This window comes from Stegodyphus dumicola, chromosome 7 (genome assembly GCF_044657685.1).
Source record: "Stegodyphus dumicola isolate Sdum_Otavi_A_Nest chromosome 7, ASM4465768v1".
Classification (NCBI taxonomy): Eukaryota; Metazoa; Arthropoda; class Arachnida; order Araneae; family Eresidae; genus Stegodyphus; species Stegodyphus dumicola.
In genome coordinates this window covers 164,806,301-164,829,443 of record NC_140774.1, presented here as the reverse complement: position 1 = coordinate 164,829,443, position 23,143 = coordinate 164,806,301, and the positions used below count along the sequence as shown (strand labels likewise).

General features: G+C 32.3%; 2 protein-coding genes across 3 annotated transcripts in view; one reads left to right on the top strand and one right to left on the bottom strand.

Moving 5' to 3' along the window:
* The window catches only part of LOC118190521 (DNA repair protein RAD51 homolog 3-like), a 67,458-nt gene extending 58,039 nt beyond the window's left edge, over positions 1-9,419 (bottom strand). Inside the window, exon 1 of the mRNA XM_085821052.1 lies at positions 9,281-9,419. Coding sequence (XP_085677178.1) covers positions 9,281-9,317 — 37 coding nt within the window. The 5' untranslated portion in view covers positions 9,318-9,419. The remainder of the gene's footprint in view (positions 1-9,280) is intronic.
* A 2,499-nt stretch (positions 9,420-11,918) lies between these two features.
* On the top strand, positions 11,919-22,389 carry LOC118190522 (uncharacterized). Of its 2 annotated transcripts, none has more exons than XM_035361245.2 (5): positions 11,919-12,629; positions 14,080-14,168; positions 20,183-20,327; positions 20,454-20,525; positions 22,088-22,389. In XM_035361245.2, the coding sequence occupies exons 2-5, from the start codon at positions 14,089-14,091 to the stop codon at positions 22,298-22,300; spliced, it is 510 nt and encodes a 169-aa protein (XP_035217136.2). In that variant the 5' UTR covers positions 11,919-12,629; positions 14,080-14,088; the 3' UTR covers positions 22,301-22,389. The 2 variants fall into 2 exon arrangements, with proteins under 2 accessions (XP_035217136.2, XP_035217137.2); XM_035361246.2 differs by having other exon boundaries at positions 22,000-22,132.
* Positions 22,390-23,143: the final 754 nt, after the last annotated feature.

Sequence of the window (23,143 nt, the reverse complement as noted above, 5' to 3'; positions counted from 1 at the left end):
GGCGCTTGGAAGTCCGAATTTTGAATTTCGCATTATCTATTTCACATTTTGTAAACCTTTAACGAATTTTTGAGTAACAAACTTAACGATTTCAAAGCGAGCAATGGCAACACAGTATGGGGGAAAAAGCATTTTTATTTCCAGCGTGCGAGACTGTGTATCGGAAATTCTAAAGATATGCTGTTTTTCTGTTTTTAATTATTTTGTCATATTTCTGTTGAATTGAAATTTACGTGGTTTAAGTGCAAAGAACATTATATTCATTAAACAAAGGTAACACACAAAACGCTAAGAAAACGCATTTTGGGTCGTAATATAAAATCTAAAAACTTTCAGATTTTCGTTTTTAGCCCAAAATGAGTTAGCCCAGAAGGGCTATTAATTTCATTTTGGCATTTTGCGTTGAAAACTTAAAATGTCCATTTCACTTTTCAAATTGTTGCCACGAAATATTATCGCCCTGTGTTATATTTAAATAATGAAGAATATGCATAAATGTATGCATGTTTCTCGCATTGTGATAAAACAACGGTACCTAGAGCCATCCAATTTTGAATGACGAAATCCTGCTGCGAATATGGGCATGTGGAAGCCCAAATATGAAATTTGGAATTTGTTTTATTTTCGGTTTCATACTTTGTAAAACTTTAACAAATTTTTGATTAACAAACTCAAGGATTTCAAAGCGAGCAATGGCAATGCTGTACAGAAAAAACATTTTTGTCTCCAGCGCGTGAGATTGTGTATCGGAAATTCTAAAGATACGCTCAATTTAAAATTATTTTACGATACGATATTGCTCTTGAACTGAATTTTATGGTTTAAGTTCGAAGAACGTGATATTTAATAAATAAAGGTAACAGATCAAATGTTAAAAAAACGCCCCTTTGGACGTACTTTAAAATCTGAAACCTTTCAGATTTTCTTTTCTTTTTAAATTTTTTTTTCAAATTTCTGTTTTTCATTGGTTTTGCCGGCGCTTACGACTAGCCCAATCACAATTATAGTTTTCAAAGCAGCACACTCCTGATCAGAGGCCCTTTTTTTCTTCTTTTTTCTCAGAGACGCAAATGTTCAGGAGCGCTCAATTACTGCAACGAAGCACCTCCCTTTTTTCTCCTCCGGAATATAGATACAGATACATTTGAAATACAGTTGCAGTTACAATTAACGTCACAATTCTATTAAGTTAATATACCTATAATTTTATTCAATTTATATTTTAGGATCTGGTTAGCGCAATATAAATTTTTAAAGGGATATTATTGTTGCTTCGTTACTGACGGATTTTAAAAGCTCAAGAAGGAATAGTAATAAACTAACGTAATTAATTTATGTATTTTAAATTTGAAATACGTTGAAAATATTTATTAGTAGTAATTTGACCTCTGACATGAATAAAAGTTGGGAATCGCAGCATTATGAGCCGCTGCTTGTTACTGGAATAACTGGTGCTTTTGAAGAAGCAACTGAAATGTTACGAAAAGTAACTTTGCTGTCTGAAATAAAGGACGATTACAATGCTTGTGTACCGATAGCTGTAAAAGATGCATTGAAAATATTTTCAAATATTAATAGTGGATCGTCTAAAGAAGAGTGCTTAAGATTTCTTGAATTTCTCAAAAATATTCCAGTTAAAAATCGGACAGCTTCGTATGACTTTCAAAGAGGAAAAAGAGCCCTTACAGGTAAATTTGATCTGTGATTAAAATTTACAAACTGTTAAATAGTTTTTGAGTTAACTTGTTGAAATTTAAGGTGAATTAAGTTTCAATCAGTTATTCATTGGCTTACATTTGTTTTCAGACAAATATGAGCCACTGTAACAACTGATTTTGTGCTTCAGTTTTATTTATAAATATCAGTTATTAAATGTTAGGGAAATAATTTTTTCATTTCATGTATACAGTTGATAATCCTTTTTTAAAACCTGGTTTTTAAAAAAATATATTCAAAATGTTTTTGGTAAAAAAATAAAATAATAATAAATCTGAAAGAACTTAGATTTTAAAGATCGCTCAAAAGGATTTGTTAAGGTTTTTTACGCTCTCGCTGAGCTCGCAGTCTACCAGTCTGCTGTTGCAATCATTCTTGCTAGCTTTATTATTAAGCACCATTTTTCGTATATAAAATTTCGAACTTTCGCCATTTGCAACTCAACAGCAAAATTACAAAAATTTTAATAGCAGCACATGCTTAGAATTTCCGATTCCGTGTTAAGTGTTCCCATACGTTTTTCTAATTTTTTTTTTTTTTCAGTCTTTTGTTCATCTTATCAATGTTTAGTTTTCTTAGTTAGATGGCTTGAAAAAAAAATTTTTTTTTGGCCATTTTGTTATTAACGTTTTGTGTGTTAACTTTATTTATTAAATAGCACGTTCTTGGCGCTTATGCCACTCAAAATTCGATTCAACAGCAAAATCACAAAATATTTTAAAACAGCATGTGTTCAGAATTTATGACATACATACAGTCTCTCGTGCTAGAGATAAAAATGTTTTAATTCCGAAAGTATTCCCACCGCTCGCTTTCAGAGCGTTGAGTTTGTTAATCAAAAATTCATTACAATTTTACAAAAAATGAAATATAAAACTCGAAAATCAAAATTCGGGTCTCCATCTTGGGGTGGGGACAACGTTATTCAAAATTTAATGGCTGTAGGTACCGTCTTTTTCTTTTTTTTTTTTCCTTGACAATGTGAGGAACATGCAGATTCTTCGTTATTCAATTTCTTTAAAGATAATACAGAACGTTAGTATTTGATGACAGCAATGTGGAAAGTGATTCGCCGTTTATAGTGGACGACGCATTATGTAGTAGACTATGCTCAAAAGGGCGTTAACCCATTTGACCTAACGCCCTTTCGGGCTAAAAATAGTTTATTCAAAATGTTCTGAAAATGAACTCGGACACTTTAAATGAGCTATTTGTATTTAATAATAACATGAAAATAACGGGGAATGCAATACATCGTTAGCTGTCCATTAGCTAAAATTACACTTCTCACGTGTTTGGACATGGATTTAATTTTTTTCGAATAAAAATATTCCAAGTATTCGGAACACTTTAAATAAGCAATTTATAATTAAGATACAATAACACACTGAACAAATATTAATTTAGAAGTCAAACAACAAAAATAAGCGTTATACTTTCAAATTTTCACAATTTCGATGGTTTTACCGAACCAGCATCCTCTGCTGCAAAAGTGCAAATTTTGCGCTTTTGCACCTGAGGATGATGGTGACGGGGAATGAACATGGAAATAACGGGCAATGCAATATATCGTTAGCTATCCTTTTAGCTAAAATTGCACTTTTCCTGTGTTTTGGCATGGATTTAATTAATTTTTAAGAATAAAAATATTCCATTTTGTTCTTCTGCTGCAAAAGTGCAAATTCTGTGCTTTTGCAGCTGAGGATGATGGTGACGGGGAATGAACATGGAAATAACGGGCAATGCAATATATCGTTAGCTATCCTTTTAGCTAAAATTGCACTTTTCCTGTGTTTTGGCATGGATTTAATTAATTTTTAAGAATAAAAATATTCCATTTTGTTCCATTCCTCTCCAAGAATTGCTTTTAATAGAGCCTTTTGTGCTAAGAATAATTTATTCAAAAAGTTCTGAAAATAAATTCTGGTTGTCTAATCCTGATGCTGATATGTACCCTTACACACCATCCTTACAATTAAAATTACAGTTTCTATGCAAAAACAAGCAATTCAGCCAGCGGGCAACAAGGTAGATTTTCCCGTGCACAAAACTGAAAGTTTACTTTTGAACCTACTTGGCAAAAAGACACTGAAAGTGTACAAACTGACTTAATTCAATATTCTGAAAAGTTTGAAATGTAAACAAATATGGCTACTATGGTAAACAAAATTTAAGCTTAGCCGCATTTAAACAACTTTTAAATTATTGATAAATCTACAAGTATTGCATGCAGATTATTCACCTAAAGGCATAAAAACCTTAACCCGAAGATAAGAACAACATAATTCAATCGTTTTTAAAGCAGAAAATGCGCAATTTATCAACATATAAGAATAAAATAAACCTGAGCTTACGCAGCCGAGTAACATGGTGGGTATATATATATATTTATATATGTCTGATGCGGCCGACTGTGACCAAGAAGGGAAGTGCACAACTACATATCATAGCAGTCTTTTACAAAAACTTTCAACGTTCTGAGGTTACTCGTTTTCGAGTTATGCGAGATACATACATACATATATACTTACGTACGTACAGACGCCAAGAAAAAAAAAATCTCTTTTGAACACATTTTAAATCAGTTTTATAATTCGTTTGGGGAAAAAGAGTTCTTTATTCCGTCCTTACGTACAGATACACGTAAAAACATCGTTAAATTACATTCGATAGCGGTCAAAATGGATATTTTCGTTGAAATATGATACCCGAAATTTTTCGCAATTACAATACTTCCTTTTTACTTCGTACAAGGGAGTAAAAAGGGATAGACTGTAAATTTATATAAGTAATTTTGCGAAAATGTTTCGGTGCACAATCAATTTTGAGGTGTGTTTTATTTATGCCTCCTTATGCGGTGTACAATCAATTTTGAAGTGTGTTTTATTTATGCCTCATTTTCAATTTTAGGGGAAAAAAAAATCAGTGTTAAAAATTAAAAAGTTTGGTTTTATTCAAAATCACATGAAAATGTTGGGTTTTATATTCTATTTCAGTTCCCGGTTACAGCGCTTTTTCTGCAAATTTTTAGTGTTCGAGCATTTTTGGGTGAGACTGTATATATTTATACTCACCCAATATTAGTTTCTATAAAAACTATATTTTCCATTCCAGAAGCAGCGAAACATCCCAAACTATTATACCTCCTTAACAATATACAATACGTTTTTTCGGACTCTGTTCCTCATTCGGTTTTCGTCACATGACAGTTCATCTATCGGGTATAAATATATAATAAACTGTGACTCGTCTATAAATATAAGATTGTTTTAATACGACAAATCTTAGCTTATCATAGATTTCGCATTTTCGTTGTTTTCTTGTTGACGAAGAATTTCTTTCTTACTGATTGCTCATTGTATCCAGTCCCCTAATGATTCTTCTAACACTTTTAGGGTTAGCTTTTATTGCAAAGAGTTCTTCTAAATTCCCTGCAAGTTTTACAGCACTAATTTTTGTCTTTTGTTTGATTTTGGTAGGATAAATCTCCGAGTCTTTCGCATTGCCTTAGAATATAGTCAACTTCAGTGAATATTCAACAGTTCCATATAATTCTCATCGTTTCATAATATTAAAAATAGCTGACGAATTTATTTACATTAAGGAATTTTTTGCATATTTCGAATACTTTTAGGATCTTTAAAATGCCGATTTTTTAAATATCTAATATAACTTTTGGCTGATCTGTAGCATATTGCCATATTCATTCAGATACCGAAATTTTAATATCTAATATAAATTTTGGCTGATCTGTAGCATCTTGTCATATTCATTCAGATACCGAAATTTTAATATATTTTTTATAAACAACTAATAATCTCCAAAGGCAGACGATGATTCTTATGGTGTATTTTCATTTAAAACAAAAAAGAGTATTCTTCTGTTATCGGGACCAGATTCAGAAATGTAGTATGTATATATCCATGTATATATGAATGTACGTGTTCATGTATACATCTGTACGCACGTATGTATCTGTGTCTATACATATATATAAATATGTAAGAAAAATAATGAATATGTAAAAGATTAAATTAGCAGCGTAAATTAATTTCCCTTCTCTATTCAAAAAATAGAAACCTCTATTTGCACTGCGTCATTTCGAGATTAATCCATGTCATATGATTCTTACATACTTCTGATGATGTAAATGGAACTAAAACTCAAACATTCAATAGTAGTTTTATAGCAATATTAACTATCCAACAAAAATGCACTGAGAACCAAAACTAACTCGGTCTGAATTAAGATTTTACCCTGAACATAACGCACTTGCTGTCTATGCTTTAGCCTAGCTTGACTGCAGGCTGTCTGCTCCTTCTTTTTTACTGCAAAGTTATTTAAAAGGTAAACTTTTTGGAATAGGCACATCTAATGTGCAAACATGTTTGCTGAAATAAAAAATCTGATGTGTACACCACATGACTTCCTTGTACGGAATATTGAATTATACGCATTTTTTCTTGCATTTAATTTAAACTTATTGCATTGAATTAAATCTACTTCGCCGACACCGCATAAACCACAATAAAATAAATGCATTCTTTAAAATTCACTTTGTTTACCATAGCAACACTCTGGCGCTAGGTTTACTTAACAGTATTATATTTCGTTCATATTATAACTCATAATCCACAAAATTTATATCATTTAAAGAATAGAATTATCTAATCGTTGCCACATGTTCTATTCAAATGCTATAATAAAGCTAGAATGATGTATAAAATAAATTAAGCTAACAAAACAAAAAAGAAACAGTTTTTATCAGACGATTGAGTATTTCTCATTCAATTAATTTAGTTGTCACTTCGCGACAAGGCAAAAATACATAAAAACTCAAAATATCTGTATTCAAAATTACGAAGTAAATCTTAAACACTTATTTCCTCGAAAAAATTCCCAAAAGGATTAAGCATGATTTAATTCGCAATAATACATGAAGGCGTTATTTTTGTTGTTGCGTAGCTAAGTTTCTCTAGATTGGCAACAAATCCACTCCTGCTGTTTCAAATGTAAACAATCAATGGTCGCCATCAAAAAAATTATTAGGCTTAGCGGCATTTAAACAACTTTAAAATTGTTGATAATTCTAAAAATACTGCATACATATTTACTAAAGGCATAAAAACCTTAACCGGAAGATAAGAACAACATAATTCAATCATTTTTAAAGCAAAAAATGTACAATTTACAAACATATAAGAGTAAAGAAACTGAGATCACTGAGCCGGGTAACAGAGTGGATATATATATAAATATATTTATATACTTTTGGTGCGGCCGATTGCAACCAAAATATGAGGTGCACATCTGCATGTTATAGCAGACCTATATACAAAATTTCAACGTTCTGAATTCGTTTTTGAATTATACGAGATACGTACGTACGTACATACGTTCGTACAGCAAAAAATTCTCTTCAGAATTCATTTTAAAGCAGTTTTATCATTTTTTTTGGATGAAAAAAGAGTGCTACTTTGGCAGACGGTTGCACGGATTTTGGCGATTTTTCTTTTGGTGAGTAATACGACTTATAGTAAACCCATTGCTGGATAAGTTATTTATGGTAACGATACTTTGTTGCCATTTTTTAAAAAAATAATGCGTTTTATTATGCTTAAATTCCCTGTTTTAAATATTATTTATGGCTTCTAAATATTAAGAATCAATTTAATTTTGCATTTTTATTTGAAATAAAAATTTTGTTGTTTATAATACTTTATATAATTTTATGTTGTGGATGATGTAATCAATGACGTCACCTTACTTAAAAAGTAATTGGTTTTATTAATATCTATAAATTTAATCTAATGTTTTAAACATTATTTATGGCTGTTAAGTATTAAAATACAATTTAATTTTGCATTTGTTTTAAAAATGATTTTATTATGAATGATTATTTAAATAATTTCAATTCTATGCGTGATGTAATCAGCTCCCTGATTGGTTACTGAATATTTGTGCATTACCGCGCCATTTAAAATTTTATTATTCATCTCTTCGAATTCCTCAGATTTCAAATGGTATGGATATGTCCATTTCGAAGATGAATGTTGTTATTGGTAATTACCAAGAATTATTGGTATCGAAATAAAAAAAAAATTGCCCTTTGAGACCTTATTGTGGCCAACCTGTCTTTCCTAATCAAAGATTTATTTACAAATTGTTAATAGCGTCAGAGGAAATTTATTTTAAATTTTTGGAGAAAACCTCGCTAATTGCTTCTTCAATTAAGTGCGAGAGATGTCAATGACAGATGAAGATCGTTTAAAGACTTTTTTTTTTTGTGGTACTTATCAATATACGACGGGTAAAATACTTTAAAAAACTGTAAGTACATAATTTTCTTTTACTTTATAATTGTATACTTCAATTTTTATTAAAAAATTAATACAATATTGCCCCATATGCTTTAATGGTAAATAATTAAATCCTATAAAACTTATTTTAAACTATTTAAGCAATATTTGAATTCTTTTAAACGTTGGTATGATGTTTTTAATTCGATATTCAATTTAAGTAATATTTTAATCCAATTAAATGTTGGGGCAATGTTTTTATAGCGGTGTTTTTATTTTATTATATGAAAGTAATAACTTAACCTTACTTTAGCATTTTATACTCTTAGTAAATGTATTTATTTACATTTGCCAGCCATCTTAAAAAAACAACGTTTTCAACAAAAAATTAATCTATTATTTTTAACGATATTTATTTATTTTTTTTAAAGTTTCCAATACTTTACTATATGCGTAAAATATGTAAAAACAGCATTTTTCAAGATGACTGACGACTGTAAAAACCGCGCCAACAATTGCGCCAATGTAAATCGCCAAAAATCCGTGCAACCGTCTACCAAAGTAGCACTGAAAAGAGTATTTTATTCTGTTCTTACGTACAGATATCACGCAAAAATATCGTTAAATTGCATTCGATAGCGGTCAAAATGGATATTTTCGTTGAAATATGCTGCCTGAAACTTTTCGCGATTACAATATTTCCTTTTTTACTTCATGCAAGGAAGTAAAAATGAAGATTTAATCTACCTTCGCCTCCTATTTCCTATTCATTATGGATCAACACTTCTACGCCATCAAAATTCCTGCTGGTCATTACTTCTCTGTGTGTGTGTGTTTAATTACGGCAAAGCACACTAGGGCTATCTGCCTAAGGGGAGGGATGCCTTTCGTGGAGGACTTTCTAAGGGAAACTGGCTCGTATACACGTTACACATGGGGAAACCACGAAAACACCCATGCAGCCAGCCCGTTCGCGGGATTCGAACCTCGGACCGAACTACCAGTGTTCAGCGACTTTACCGCTCGGCCGCTGGTGGGCTCATTACTTCTGAGTTTGATTTAATCACATATATACATATATATATAAATGCATACATATATATGTAAGATAAAAATATATGAATCAAAATTATAGATTAAACTATAAACATTAATTCTTCCTCTCTATTCTAAAATCGTAATAACTTCTCTGCATTGCGTCATTTCTAGATCACTCTATGGCCCGCGCAACTCTGATGACGTAATAATTAAGAACTGAAACTGACCTTGTAAACCAAAACTTTTCTCTTCGCGTGCTTCCATCTTTCATAACGACGCACTTCAGCTTTTGCTTTCTACTGTGCTAAGATGTAATTTCGCTGGCTTGCTTTCTATCCCAACAATATCAAAAATGTAAATCATCTGTGGAAAGGCACGACTAGAGTGCCAAGTGATTGTGGCCACAAATATCAATTGGAAATAAAAATGGAATTAAAATCGCTTCTACTGCCAAGTTTTATTTACGAAGTCAACACATTAGCTTACGACGCAATCAGATTACTTCCTCTTCAATATAGGATAACTACGCATCTACAGTGTTCCGTCCTTCATTTCCTTGTGCTTTTATTATGACAATAAAGCCGGTAAGGATAGTTTCCTGCAGCCTGAAACCTCAATGGAAAATTTAATTCAGCTCTTCAAATCATCGTTTTGTGATAAATCCAAGATAATGTGAAAGAAGTGAATCATCAAGTTTGTTTTTTCAGTGTTTATAAAATAACAGATCATTCTTCTGTTATGGTGTTTTGCAAGTGCTTAAAAAAATAACCACGCGTAGTGTTTACAGATTGAAAGTAATCTCCCGATAAATTGAGAAGTTCGAATGCCTAGTGAAAAGGAATATTGAATTTGCTTCGCCGATCTCTACAATATTTAGAAAAAAAGTGCTTTAAATCATCAGTGAATTACCGTTTAGGAATTCAGCATTACAGCGGGTTCAAGGTCGATCCGAGTTAGTGTTTGCAAGTATGTGTGACAGAAAATTATTTGCACTTCCGCTTTTTCAACAGCTCAAAAATTGTTACATTCGTGTGACTCTAACTCAGGAACTAAATCATTTAATATGTTGCGAATTCTATAGTTTTGATTTCAACTTTGGTTAAAATTTCTGTAATTTGTTTTGAGAAAATCTGAAATTCTTGTTCATTAATTTTTCTAATTTTTCATAATTATGTGTGAGCAAATTAAGTAACGAATTTTAAGCTATTTAAATTATTCATAGGGAAGGATATTAAGATAAGTTTTTATGTTTTTGAAATTTTGTTGAGAATTTTGAATACGAATTTTATAATTATTCTAAAAATAAAGATGTTAAAAATAAGTAAAATTATTACAGATACGTAATATGAAATTATGATAAATGCATGTTAAATTTATGGGTGATTGTATGTTAAGTATAGTGTATGTCGAGGGAGTATTGGTTCCTTCAGAGGCCTGTTATTACCTCTGTACAGTTGTTCCTTTTACCCTTTTCATGCAAGATAATGTTGGAGGCCCTCATTTCATGAGTGTTTGTAATTTTTTTATATTATTATTATATTTTTTATTATGGAATGTATTAGTGCAGTTCTCAAAGGCCAGTTACCTTAATGCAAGGAACGGAGGCCTTTTCAAGTAACTGTCTAGGCACGCTGGGCCACCAGTGCAGAGGACACACTAGTTAGCTCAAGAGGACAGCCCTCTTGATGGATATGTTTGTTTAGAAGTATTGCGAGGCTTCCAGTTTGGTAAAATCAGGAATTGTAAATGAAAGATGATAACGGTGAAACCATAAATTCTGAAAATCTTAATCCTATTATTAATCATGTTAAATTATAATTTATCAATATGAAAATTAATATCATACATATTTATGTGCATTACATTTAATTATAAGTAATGATTATGTAAAAGTTTATTTTGTGATATTCTGCGATAACAAGAACTTTCCCTGAAGAATTATGATTATGTGAACTCTCAAACAAAAAGACTTTTGGACTGAAATGTTGAAAAATTCAATAGGACTCTAAAAATTAAGAATCTATTTAAAAAAAAATATTTATAAATAATACTTTACAGGATCAAAATTTTATTATTTATTTATATTTTTTTTAATTTGCTTGTGCTTTAACTCTTTTTCTTTAAAAAGGCTTCTCTATCGCTACGCCTTTTTCTTTTTGAAGGGGGGAATATGTAAGATAATAATATATGAATCAAAATTATAGATTAAACTATAAACATTAATTCTTCCTCTTTATTCTAAAATCGTAATAACGTATCTGCATTGCGTCATTCAAATTAATCATGCGATCTTACGCAACCGTTAATACCAGACACCTCTTGACAACCAATCACCGAACTGTAAACCAAAACTTTTCTCTTCGCGTGCTTCCATCTTTCATAACTACGCACTTCAGCTTTTGCCCTCTACTCTGCTATGATGTAATTTCGCTGGCTTGCTTTCTATCTCAACAATATCAAAAATGTAAATCTTCTGTGGAAAGGCACGACTAGAGTGCCAAGTGATTGTGGCCACAAATATTAATTGGAAATAAAAATGGAATTAAAACTGCCTCGACTGCCAAGTTCTTTAGATGTTACCAAGTTAGCATTACTAGCATACTACGCAATCAAAATCTTCTTCAATATGGGTCTAATCATGCATCTACAGTGTTCCGTCATTTCCTTTGCTTTTATTATTACATATACATTTTTGAATATTGTACCGATAACAAAAAGCGTACCCAAAAAGTTGTGACAACAAACATCGTCTGTTGAAACCTTTCAACAAAACTTTGAAATGCCCGAATTAATATGTGAGTTATTGATCAGCACTTCATGAATAAATTATTTTATTAACGTATATTTTAATGATATTTATTTTGTAACAAGCAAAACGTAAAATAAAGAAAATATAATATATTATAAAAATATTTGGAGTCTATGTTTCGATACTTAGTACAAGACCTAAAAATTAATTAAAAAAAAAAAAAAAAAAACTAGTGTCCGAAACAAATGTGAACCACTGTAGTATTGTACCTATAGTTTTAAAATATTTTGCATACTAACAAACCTAGGCACTTAAGTACTAACCTAAAACATGTCTCAAGAACTGAAATTGCCTAAGTACCACTGAAAAGTCCATTGCAATCGAAGAAGACTACTTTGAAGAGGCAATACATACTGACCTATAACTTGAAATCTTGTGTTTTATGAAGTCTCGATACATTTTGATCTCAATTATACTCATAATTCTTTTCGAAAAAACATAAAACATTTTCAATCCTAGTTTGTTATTTTTAAAATTCTTTTCTCGGAAATCGTAAGCATTAAATTCATCAGGTTTTGTATGATGCATATTCATCCTTAAAGGACAACATTAAAATTTTTTTAATATGTATAAACTTCTCAGATTTCTATGCAAAGTTCGAGAAACTACGACACCTCGTCGAAGACAGACTGGAAATACCACTTGAAAGATGGATACAAATAAAAGAGGATGAAAAAAATTTTCCTGTAGAGCTTGATAAACTCAACAGTGAATCAGAAAATATTCACGAAGAAGTTGAAATAGCTACACATCTTGGAGATCAAATTGTGAGTTATTTTAATAATTTTAATCAAATATATTATGCTTACCAGGAGAATATACTAAGTGTTAAAATCCCTCGCTTGTTGAATTCTCGTAATGCTCTTCCTATTGCATTTTAAACCATTTTTTTTCTTTTATGTTTTTTTCTTTTATTTTTTCTCTCTTGAAAATAAATGCGCGTGGATTAAACATATACTGAAAGAAGAAAATTAATTTCAAAAGACGCTTTTTAAAGAAAATAGGTGTTTATGAAGCAAGAAATGTGAATCGAATTAAAGATTTTACAATTGTTAGATGGGCATATTAACCATCTACATCACGAGAGCTTGCATGAAAGATTAGAATAGTTACTTACATTCTCCTTCATATAAAGGGGGAATGGGGAGAGGTACAAAACTCAGTTAATTACTCCCTGGAGGTCACTAGCTATATTTTAGTTCGAATCACGTATCTTCCAGCAGAAAACCAAACACTAACACCACAAGAGCATGCGTGGGCTAATACGATAATTCTTTACATTTAGGCTGCAGAATTTTCTGGTTTAAGGCAAAACGTAATGAGGAGAATATATTATTGTATATAACTACTTTTATAATTTTGTCAATGTTAAAGTCTGTGCTTTTTGTGGAATGGCAAACAACCAGACAATTCCAATTTGTTTACAGTGTGCTCTGCTTAATTAAAACAATAAAATAGTGGATCTTAATCCCGTTAGTCACGTTTATAAAAAAAATTCTTCGAATAGGGTGAAACAGGTCTGAGGGTAGTTTGATGACTGAGGATAGTTTTGAACATGTGGCACAGGTAATAGCCCTTTTGGGCTAACGCCCCTTTGTGCTAAATAAATGTTACTATTTTACAAGAAAAACTTCTTGTTTGCGAATTTTGTAATTTTTACAAAGGCAACATAAATTAAGCCAGTATTTGAATTTAGTTAGGGAGAAGGTTAAATTTATTCTGTGTACAAAAATTTTTGATTCAGTGACACGGATTTCATGACGATTTTTTAAGGTATACGATAAAATATTTTTATGTTACTATATAAGTATTGCATTTTTTATAACAATATCATTAAAAAATTAAACATTTTTATTTTTTTCCACTATGTTTTCAAACATCCTTACCTTCGTTTTGGTAATTATTTTTCAATATATCATTATTCTGGTATTTAAACTAGCTAATAACTGTTATAAAGCACAGTTTTCGAAATTATATTTTAGCAAAAGCCAAGAAAATGCTGTAATTATGGTAGGAGGCCTCTTTTATATATCTTCGAATTTTTTTATTCTTATGAAGTTTGTAGGTAGGAACAAGACAATTCAATTACTCGAATTTTCCTATAAGATGGTTATGAACCTATTCATTAAAGCCTGATATTTGCATTTCCACTATATAACGTTATTTATACAATTTGTAAATTAATGAAGTAAATGATATTTGATACGAAATTTACAGCCTCCGGAGATGAAAGATGAAATCGACAGAGAACGTAAATTGTCATCTGCTTCTGAAGATTCCAGCTATCAACATCCATTTTTGGTGAGGTAAGGGCATAAAATTTCTGACCTGCATTTTCTAATGAAGTGCATTTATGTTCGAGTATTATAAATCGAGTTACTCTTTTACCTCTGTTGAAATAATCCGTGATCAGTTGAAATAAAGTGGAAAAAAAATCTCAAATTCTTTATGGAGTTTTATGAAGTGAAACTAAGTCCTATAAACGAAACCGGAGGCACAGTGCAAAATCTTATGCGACGGCCTTCTTTAATTCGTTCAAGGAATATGCAGTCTGTACACCCCTAGAAAAGATTTAACCTCGCCTGCATCACTTGGTGCTGGACGATCCCCAACATCTTACTTCAGGTAAACCAGGACTAGCGGCGCATGCTCTGTAAGAATGGAATTCTGATTCGCAACTTTAGATGAGTTTTCTGTGTCTCTTCCAGCAATGAGATTCTGCAGTCGCACTTTCCTAACAGGCGGCGCCCACCAATGGCCAAGCTGAACACTGGTTGTTCCAACTCGGGCTCGATTCCAGGTGAGTGGCTGGCAGCATGAGTGTTTTCGTGGTTTTCCTTACGTGTAACGTGTATACGAGCCAACTTCCCTTACAAAATTCTCCACGTAGGTATCCATCCCCTTAGGCAGACAGTCCTTGCGTGCTTTGCCTTAATTAAATAAACCAAACCAATTTCCTAACAGGCGAAGTCAAGTTTCTTCTCACGGTGGACAGACTAATTAAAAGTTCGATAATCCAGAATTCATGTATCCGGTAGAAGGACATCTGATGAGGCTACAGTTGCGTTTCTGGAAATTAACTGGAAACCATCGTCACTTCTTAGGACCAGTACATTTATTGCTGAATCTTACGTAGCAAAATTTTGTTGCTGGACTCTAACTATTAATTAACCACTGATTGTTGTGAATTGTTAGACGTAATTTAAAGTATTATTTCGAATTTTTCTCTAGTCACACTTTCTGAAGATGAAATTTAGTGAATATATAAAGGTAGCACACGGTACACCAATCGCGAAAAATTCCTCTGGTGAATGAGTGGAAAGTGACGAGGGAGAAGGTTTAATTAATATTACTTTTCGTGTGAGACTACCGGAGCATTTAAAGTATTTGTGAAATTTACAATATATAATAGCCACAAAGCAGAGAAGTCTTTATATTTTTGTCAATGATATTTTGAGAAAAAGATAACTATTCGAATTCCGAAACCTACATGCGACAGCAGTACAGTATATTTCTAAATTTAAACTGATTAGGAATGATAAATTACATGTATTCTATAGTTTATTTTCTACTAGTTTTCAACCATTAATTATTTGTGGTGTTATTCTGCGTAGAACTTCCTTTAATATTTTGCATTCTTAAAAAGTATTAAATTACATTTATAAAATTATTTTACTGCATTATTGGAATAAGTCCAATAATCCAGCAAATCTGATAAATTTTCATTACCAATGTCCCGAACTTGCCGGCATTATGCAATTTTTACTGTAGGTGTCGCGGACGCAAATTATGGTTTGGTTTATTAGATTACGGCAAAGCACTCGAGGGCTATCTGCCTTAAGGGAGGGATGCCTTCATGGAGGACTTTTTAAGGGAAACTGGCTCGCATACACGTTACACATGGGGAAAACCACGAAAACACCCATGCAGCCAGCCCGTTCGCGGGATTCGAAACTCGGACCGAACTACCAGTGTTCAGCAACTTGACCGCTCGGCCGCTGGTGAGCCAAATTATATTACGTGTATTATATTTCATTTCAAATGAAATAGTTCATGAAATAACTTTATAATTTACTGTTTTTCATTCAAGATTATTCAAACAAAAATGTGTATTTCTCCTTTTATTGCATTTTACATGAAATATATAGTTTTATTGCATTTTAAGTGAATTATGTGAAATTCCGTCTTATATAGAATGCATTTCACGTAAAGCATTGCATTAAATTATCTTTATATTTAATAGGCACTTTTATATCTCCCGTTTTATTGGGCAAAATTCAAATTACGTTTTTCACGTCTCGATCAGATATATCAGATTTATATATAGCGTTGTTCTAATATAGGTATTTTGACACAAAATCTTAATGTTTTTGAATTTTTTTTTAATTTTCGATGAGAAATTTAAAAATTTAACTTGGCACATTTTTTTCAGTTTGCGCCGAGAATAATGCACTTGACGAACTTCTTACTTTATAGCAACCTATTTTCCTTTGCCTTTTTTCGTGCACGAGCGTTAAAAAAAGTCATCATTTATACTTTCAAATAATTTTAACAAAGTGTGTAAGCCACATTTGGCATTATTATTTTATAATAAATATGCCAAATTTCAAAACGCGCCATATGTAAATTCACGTACATCTTAGGAAGTTTTGAATAAAAAACTCAGATTTTTTGTAGGTATGCTTAGAAATACATCTGCTCTAAGATGACAATAAAAATTTTATAGATTATATTAAAAAAAATATTTTTAATTTATAAAAAATATTTAAAAATACAAATTTTAGAAATAAATCATGTTATATCTAAAAGTTTCGCCACCAAGGTTAAATAGCTTTACTTCAAGGTACCATGTTATATCTGAAATACCTATATGTTAAATGTTAAATAAGAAACTAATTGCCGTGAAAGGTAGTGATCGTATAGTGAACCGTGTACAGCATTTTTGCGTTGTGAGAAAAATGCATCCCGGGACCGCGCCGTGAGAGGATCGAAAACATAAGAAAAACATATACAAGAAATAAAGGAAAAGTTCATATTAAATATATAAAGAAAACATACTGTAAGAGGTTCCAGATTAAATATCAGTTTATTCAATTACATCACAATAAGAAAAATCTTAACCTCATCTGAGAGTCTTTTTATTTAAATTCATAAAAAAACTTAAGGTTTGTCTGGTAATTTAAATGAAAGGAAAGGGAAACAATTTAAGGCCTGAGAGTTAAATTTTAGATTCGACGTTTTTTTTACTGCTAAGGACGTTTTTGAAAAGCTTGCCTAAAGTTCAAACACACCAAAAAAATAAAACTTATCTTGAGGGGACATCTTGAAGTGGAAGACTAGTATCTTATCAAGCGTTGATGTCGGCCGGGCTCATCTATCTTGACACTGGTACTTTATTTTTTTCACTGTAGAACAGAAACAGGAGCACTGCTGCCCAGGACGGTTATCCGCTTGGTCCTGAAAGTCCTATGTCAACACGCAGGTAACTCGTTCAAATTTCGCCTCTTTACCAGCACGCCGCAAGGAAGAGGGTTTTCAGCCTCAGGTCAGAAACGTTGTTTCTAGGCAATTACGGCTCGCCTGTTCTTACTCATCCCAAGAGCAAGCTTCACGAGTAACGTCCCAAGTAAGTTCCACCCGCCAGTCAGTAAGAGAGAGAATCCAACTCGAATTTCCTTCAAGCCAGTTTTCAAGAGCAACGTCCACAAGTCCAGCAAACCCGAAAGTCAGCGAGTCCAAGAGTGAGTCAGTCCAGAGTAAGTGTGTCTCGCCTCTTAACCAAAACGCGGCCGGGGAGCATATTTGCTGCTCCCCGCCGGGAAAACATTTTTCTTCGTACTTACATTTTGTCCAGCAAGCCCGTAAGTCCAGCAAGCCCGAAAATCAGCGAGTCAGTCAGAGAGTCAGCCAAAAAGTGAGTCCAACTCGAATTTTCCTTCGTCTCCTTCACAAACCGGGCTCCCACTATGGCTTCACTTATCGCTCCCTTAATTATGGCAAAATCTTCGTTTCAACTCCAGAATGCGGAAATAAGGGTGATCGCGCATGCGCGCCCTTCTTCACTTAGCCAACAACCGGACCCTCAATCGCCAAAACCTGAATGACTTACATTGAAAGACAAGTAGCAACCTTTGACCTTTCCGTCACGTACTTTCCTCTCTTAAGGTCAACTAACAATGAAAATTCTTTCTCGAACATTCTAAAGGACAAGCGCGCGAAATCATGACTTGGCAAAAATTGCCTCCCTTTCCCTGCTTCTTTCACAATGAATAAAAGTTTGTACAAGATTTGCAAATAAAAGAAAATAAATAATATTCATTTAAACTAAATAATATTTCCAGAAGCATCTGTTTTTCCCCAAAATTAAAGCCTTAAAATAAATAATTCAGAATCAAAATAAAATTTAAATTTCCAATTTAAATATCTGATAGCGTTATAAAAATTAGGTGAATTAAAATCATTCACCTAATTTTTATAACGCTATCAGATAATTTCTCTACATAACAATCATAAAAAATGGGTGAATTTTATTTGGAATGAACTTAAATTTCGAAATGCAAAAAAAGGATCAAAGACGTATAATAAGAAAGATATATCAATAAATATATATCAAATTCAATTAACGTGTAGGAGCTAAAATTTCGAGGGCTAATTTTTTTAAAACTACTCGTGTGATTTTTACAAAACTTGGCAGTTTGGGATACTTTGAGCCGTAGAATCGAAATATGGAAGAATATTGGTATGTTAATTCAGAAAAAGTCCGATTTTGTGTCAAAATACCTATATTAGAACAATGCTATATATAAATCTAATACATATCCTAAGTCGCGCTTTTGAGACATGAAAAACGCAAGCTGAATTTCGTCAATTGACCCAGTAGAACGGGAGATATTGAACTGTCCCATGTTTTGGGGCAGTGTACATTTTACCTTTTTATATGTTTTATTTGTCGCCCAGGCGGTATAATGATTAGGGAAGCCTACTGCGGTACAGAAGGTCCCGAGTTCGAATCTCGGAGAAGGCACAGATGCTCGTAAATATGTAGTGTCTTTGCGGCACAGGAACACGCTAAATACATGATGAAGCAAATGTCGTCTTTTGTGGATTGGTGGTAGAACAGAGAGGAAGGCCCTCGGTCCAACCCCAGGGGTGCTCTCCCTCAAAAGTGGGATGGAAATAGAAGTTCAACGTCCTTGAGGCTCTGATAATCATTCTTCCATGAAATTCTTGGACAAGACAACAGCAACATATGCTTTATTTTCAAAGGTTCTGTTCAGTATGAATTGTATAAATTACAAACATGCTCATTTTAAACGAAGATCTTGTGAAAATGTTGAATTCTAAAACTGAGTTTCTCTCAAGCGTGGAAGAAATCATTTCTTCTGATGTGTTCTGCTACTAATTTTATATTTTTAAAACATAGAAGCAGAGAAAACACATAAAATTTTATACTATAGAAGGATACAGAAGCAAATTTAAAAGTAAAGGCAGGCAAGTGTAGCCTTTGCCCCTGACAAAATGATGCCTAATGTAAAAACCCTCATTTTTTAAATGTCAGACTTTTTTATTTGTCAACTACTACCAATAGAAAAATTGAAACCACCGAAATGCTAAAAATAAAGTCTCCCCTCCCCCCCCCAGAATCGTATTTTAAAACAGGCTATATTGTATATAAAAATATAATTGTTTTGTAACCTATATAATACGGATAATAAAATACCGTTTTAAAGACAGTGGTATTTTAAAGACTGGCTAGCAAAATTATGTGTAGAGCATTTTTAAAATGCAACTTTCGGTTACTATAAGTAAGAAAAGCATTTAATTTTAAACTACGCTGGACATAAAACCTTTTTTTACTAAGTACTTGATATTTATTACAACGTGTCTAGAACTATTTTGGGATTTATTTTAATAATAGTGGATTTTTGGATATCCGGAGTCCGAATAACTGGAGTTCTTACTTGTAAAGAATAACTGGAAATTAACCTTGTTTTGCTCCCGTGGCACCTAGCAATCGGGACAATTGCACAGCCGAATTTCCGTTTTATACGTATTGTATTTGTTCTAAAGAAATCAAATGAACTTGAATTCCTGTTTCAAGTACGGTTTTCAGCGACCTGACAAAGTAAAATTTAAATTTGCAATGTATGCGCTTTGTCCCAGGCCATACTTTTTTTTTTTAAATAAAATGTTTTCGATACATATAAAATTAGAGAAAGATAAGCATTTTCTCAAGCGTATTCTTCCAGGATTGCAGAAAATGGTTCATATATCTAATTTTTTGGAAAATAACTTTTTTCTTCCCTGTGATATTAAACAGAGCGAATGCGGAGAGGTATATAGAATTACTTGAAACGTTCAATGAAAAGAAACTGGAAGAATTGCAAAAGCAGCAAAATGAGGCAAAAGCTGGCTTCGAAGAAGCAAAACTGAAGTACCGCAAAGAAATCCGTAAAATAATGGAGGTAAGTAAGTTCGTTTTGAAGCTATAAACTGAAAATTGTGTCATAAAATCTTTATTTTAAAAGCATCGGTGGATTTTTGCTTGCTTTAAATCAAAGAAAATTTCTGTTATTTCATATCATTTTCAGGAAACTCTACGGACCAAGGAATTTGCAGAATGGTTGAAAGCCAAGAACAAGGCCCGTTTGAAGGAATATCAGGTGCGTCTTCGTGTTTTTTCTAAGATACCAAAGTCGTTTGTTCCATATAATGTAATGCGCAACCAATAATACAGAGGTTCTTAACCGAGGGGGGGGGATTTGATTTGGAAGATCTTATCTCACTTCAAATGAAATATGCTTAAAGGAAATGTAGTAAAAAATATGTATATTTTAATAGGCGTACAGGGAAATCATATGATATTCACATCACATTTTTTATTTTATGAAGTTGTTGAAATTTAAAATTAATGGAATTAAAATTTAATGGATTATTAAATTAATTAATTGAATGATTTTAATGTATTTTTAATTACTGGTATTTATTTTCATATTTAAAAATAACATTTTAGTGGCAGCATCTGAGAAATCTTCTTATATAAATTTGGCTTAAGTGTTTGTCGCTGATAGTTTATTGGTTGCTTGCGTAACTGTGAATTGTTTTATTCCCCGTGCAGTGCAGTGCGTGACGAATATTATGAGAACGCTAAGCTGAAAAAATTAAAAATACAAGAGCACGTGCATTTAACATTTAATAAATAAATTTAACATCTATATATAAAAGAATTCGGAAATATGCAACCGGCAAAAACCGGCAACGATGAAAAATCAAATAAAATGAAATAAAAAAATATCTTTATTATATGCGGCTTAAGTGTCTGTTTGTCGCCGATAGTTTATTGATGGCTTGCATAATACTAGCCAATGGGGTGAAGTTGCCACGGCACAGGGTTGCCATTTCAATGGAGACGTAGACAATTTTCTGTAAAACTTGCCTTTTCTATGACCATCAATAAGTCTCAGGGCCAAACACTTAAGCGTGTTGGCATTTTTTTACCTGAGCCTGCATTTGTACACGGTCAACTTTATATTGCCTGTTCAAGATTTCGTGAAAGAACAGACGTAAAATTAAAAATAATGGATGGTCCTCTGCAAGGCGAGCTTAAAAATGATGGAAAGATCTACACAAAAAATGTTGTCTACAAAGAGATCTTAGACATGTGAATTAGCATTTTATTATTTAAATCACCTTTATTTATTGAGCTAGCGGTGGCTCCTAAGAAATGTACCGCCAGTGGTTTCCTTCATTGCACTCTACTTTAAGCAATTAAGCAAGTAGAAGGGGGAAACCCCGTGGGGCAGTAAGTAAAGAGACGTCCTCGCCGCCTGCTGTGGATAATTCAGTTTGAATTAGCAGACACCTTTGCACAAATCATTTTAATTACAATTTATAATATCTAGGACAGCGGTCATTTCATATGACCGCCGAGCTTTCTAAATAACTAAAAGTTGTAAATCGCATTATATGTTGTTATCACATCTTCCAAATGCACGGAATAGCAGCATCTGTCGCTGCTGTTATTCCGTGCATTTTGCTTTCCCCCCCTTTTTTTTTTTTTGTATTTTCCATCGATAATTCTGCTTTATCCTGATGGTTATATACAATAAACCAATTTTACTTTTTTTTTTTACACAGGATCTGGGTTATCCACTCCTGGTTTTCGGGATTGACTAAATTAAAAATTTTTAAAAGCCTGGCTAATTATTGCTTACTTTTCGTATAGAAAGAACAAAAGGACCTTTGGAGCAAATTCTCAAGAGAACTAAAAGAGGCTAATATTTTATGTACAAAGCTTCAGGAAATAGATATTATCTATCAGAAATTAGTAGAGGAAAAAGAATTAGAAGAACTTGAGAGAAAACAGCAGGCAGCCGCTACTACTCTACAAGCTTATTGGCGAGGTTTTCTTGTAAGACGGAAGTTTCATGGTAGTTAATTGGATTGCAGGTTTCTATGCTTCCCTCCTTGTATTGCATTAATACTACTACTTTACGATTTTGCTGAATAAAAGACATTTTATAAAAATTTTTTTGCTTGTCTGTAATGTTATAAAGCGTTTTTGTTTAACCTTTTAGACTAGGGGTTCTCAATCAGGTAAGAGGAGAATTTTTTAGTCTTAGTAGGGATTCCATGAGCCTCTATTTTACTGTTAAAGGTTGGTGTTGGTGTATTTAATTATGGCAAAACACACGAGGGCTATCTGCCTAAAGGAAGGGATGCCTTCGTGGAGGATTTTCTAAGGGAAACTGGCTCGTATACGCGTTACACATGGAGAAAACCACGAAAACGCCCTCTCGGGATTCGAACCTCATTTACTGTTAAGTATTTAGTTTTAGTTTATGTATATAAAAGCTATTTTTTATTAAAGTTTTGATATTTATCAATATTTTTTACAGTTTTTTATTTAATTAAGAGAACATCGTTAAAAATAATCTAAATAAATGTACATACCAGCCGCTTACTAAAAACACTTCTATTCCAGTCATATTTTAGTTTATTGAGTGGCTGAGTTTAACGAAAGGCGATTTCAATATTGCATATTAAGGTATCGACTTTGAATTTATTTAGTATAGTTGATAACAATTAATCTAGTTAATAATATCTAGATTAGTAATTAAAAATTAAACTATTGGCAAAAATTTGGAAATTAATTTTTTATAAAAAATTTTATAATTACGTACTGATTAAATTTTAAACTTTTACAAAAAATTGCTCTGTCCGTATTTGTTTCGCAACTGTTCGTCAACAGTCTTTCAATTGTATTTTTAAGTTCGTAAAA

What these genes read in the sequence shown, in the direction of transcription:
- LOC118190522 (XM_035361245.2), top strand. Translation starts at nt 14,089, where the DNA reads ATGAAAGATGAAATCGACAGAGAACGTAAATTGTCATCTGCTTCTGAA. An exon ending in AAATCCGTAAAATAATGGAG is followed by an intron (nt 20,328 to 20,453) that starts GTAAGTAAGTTC and finishes TATCATTTTCAG; the next exon opens with GAAACTCTACGGACCAAGGA. An exon ending in CCCGTTTGAAGGAATATCAG is followed by an intron (nt 20,526 to 22,087) that starts GTGCGTCTTCGT and finishes CTTTTCGTATAG; the next exon opens with AAAGAACAAAAGGACCTTTG.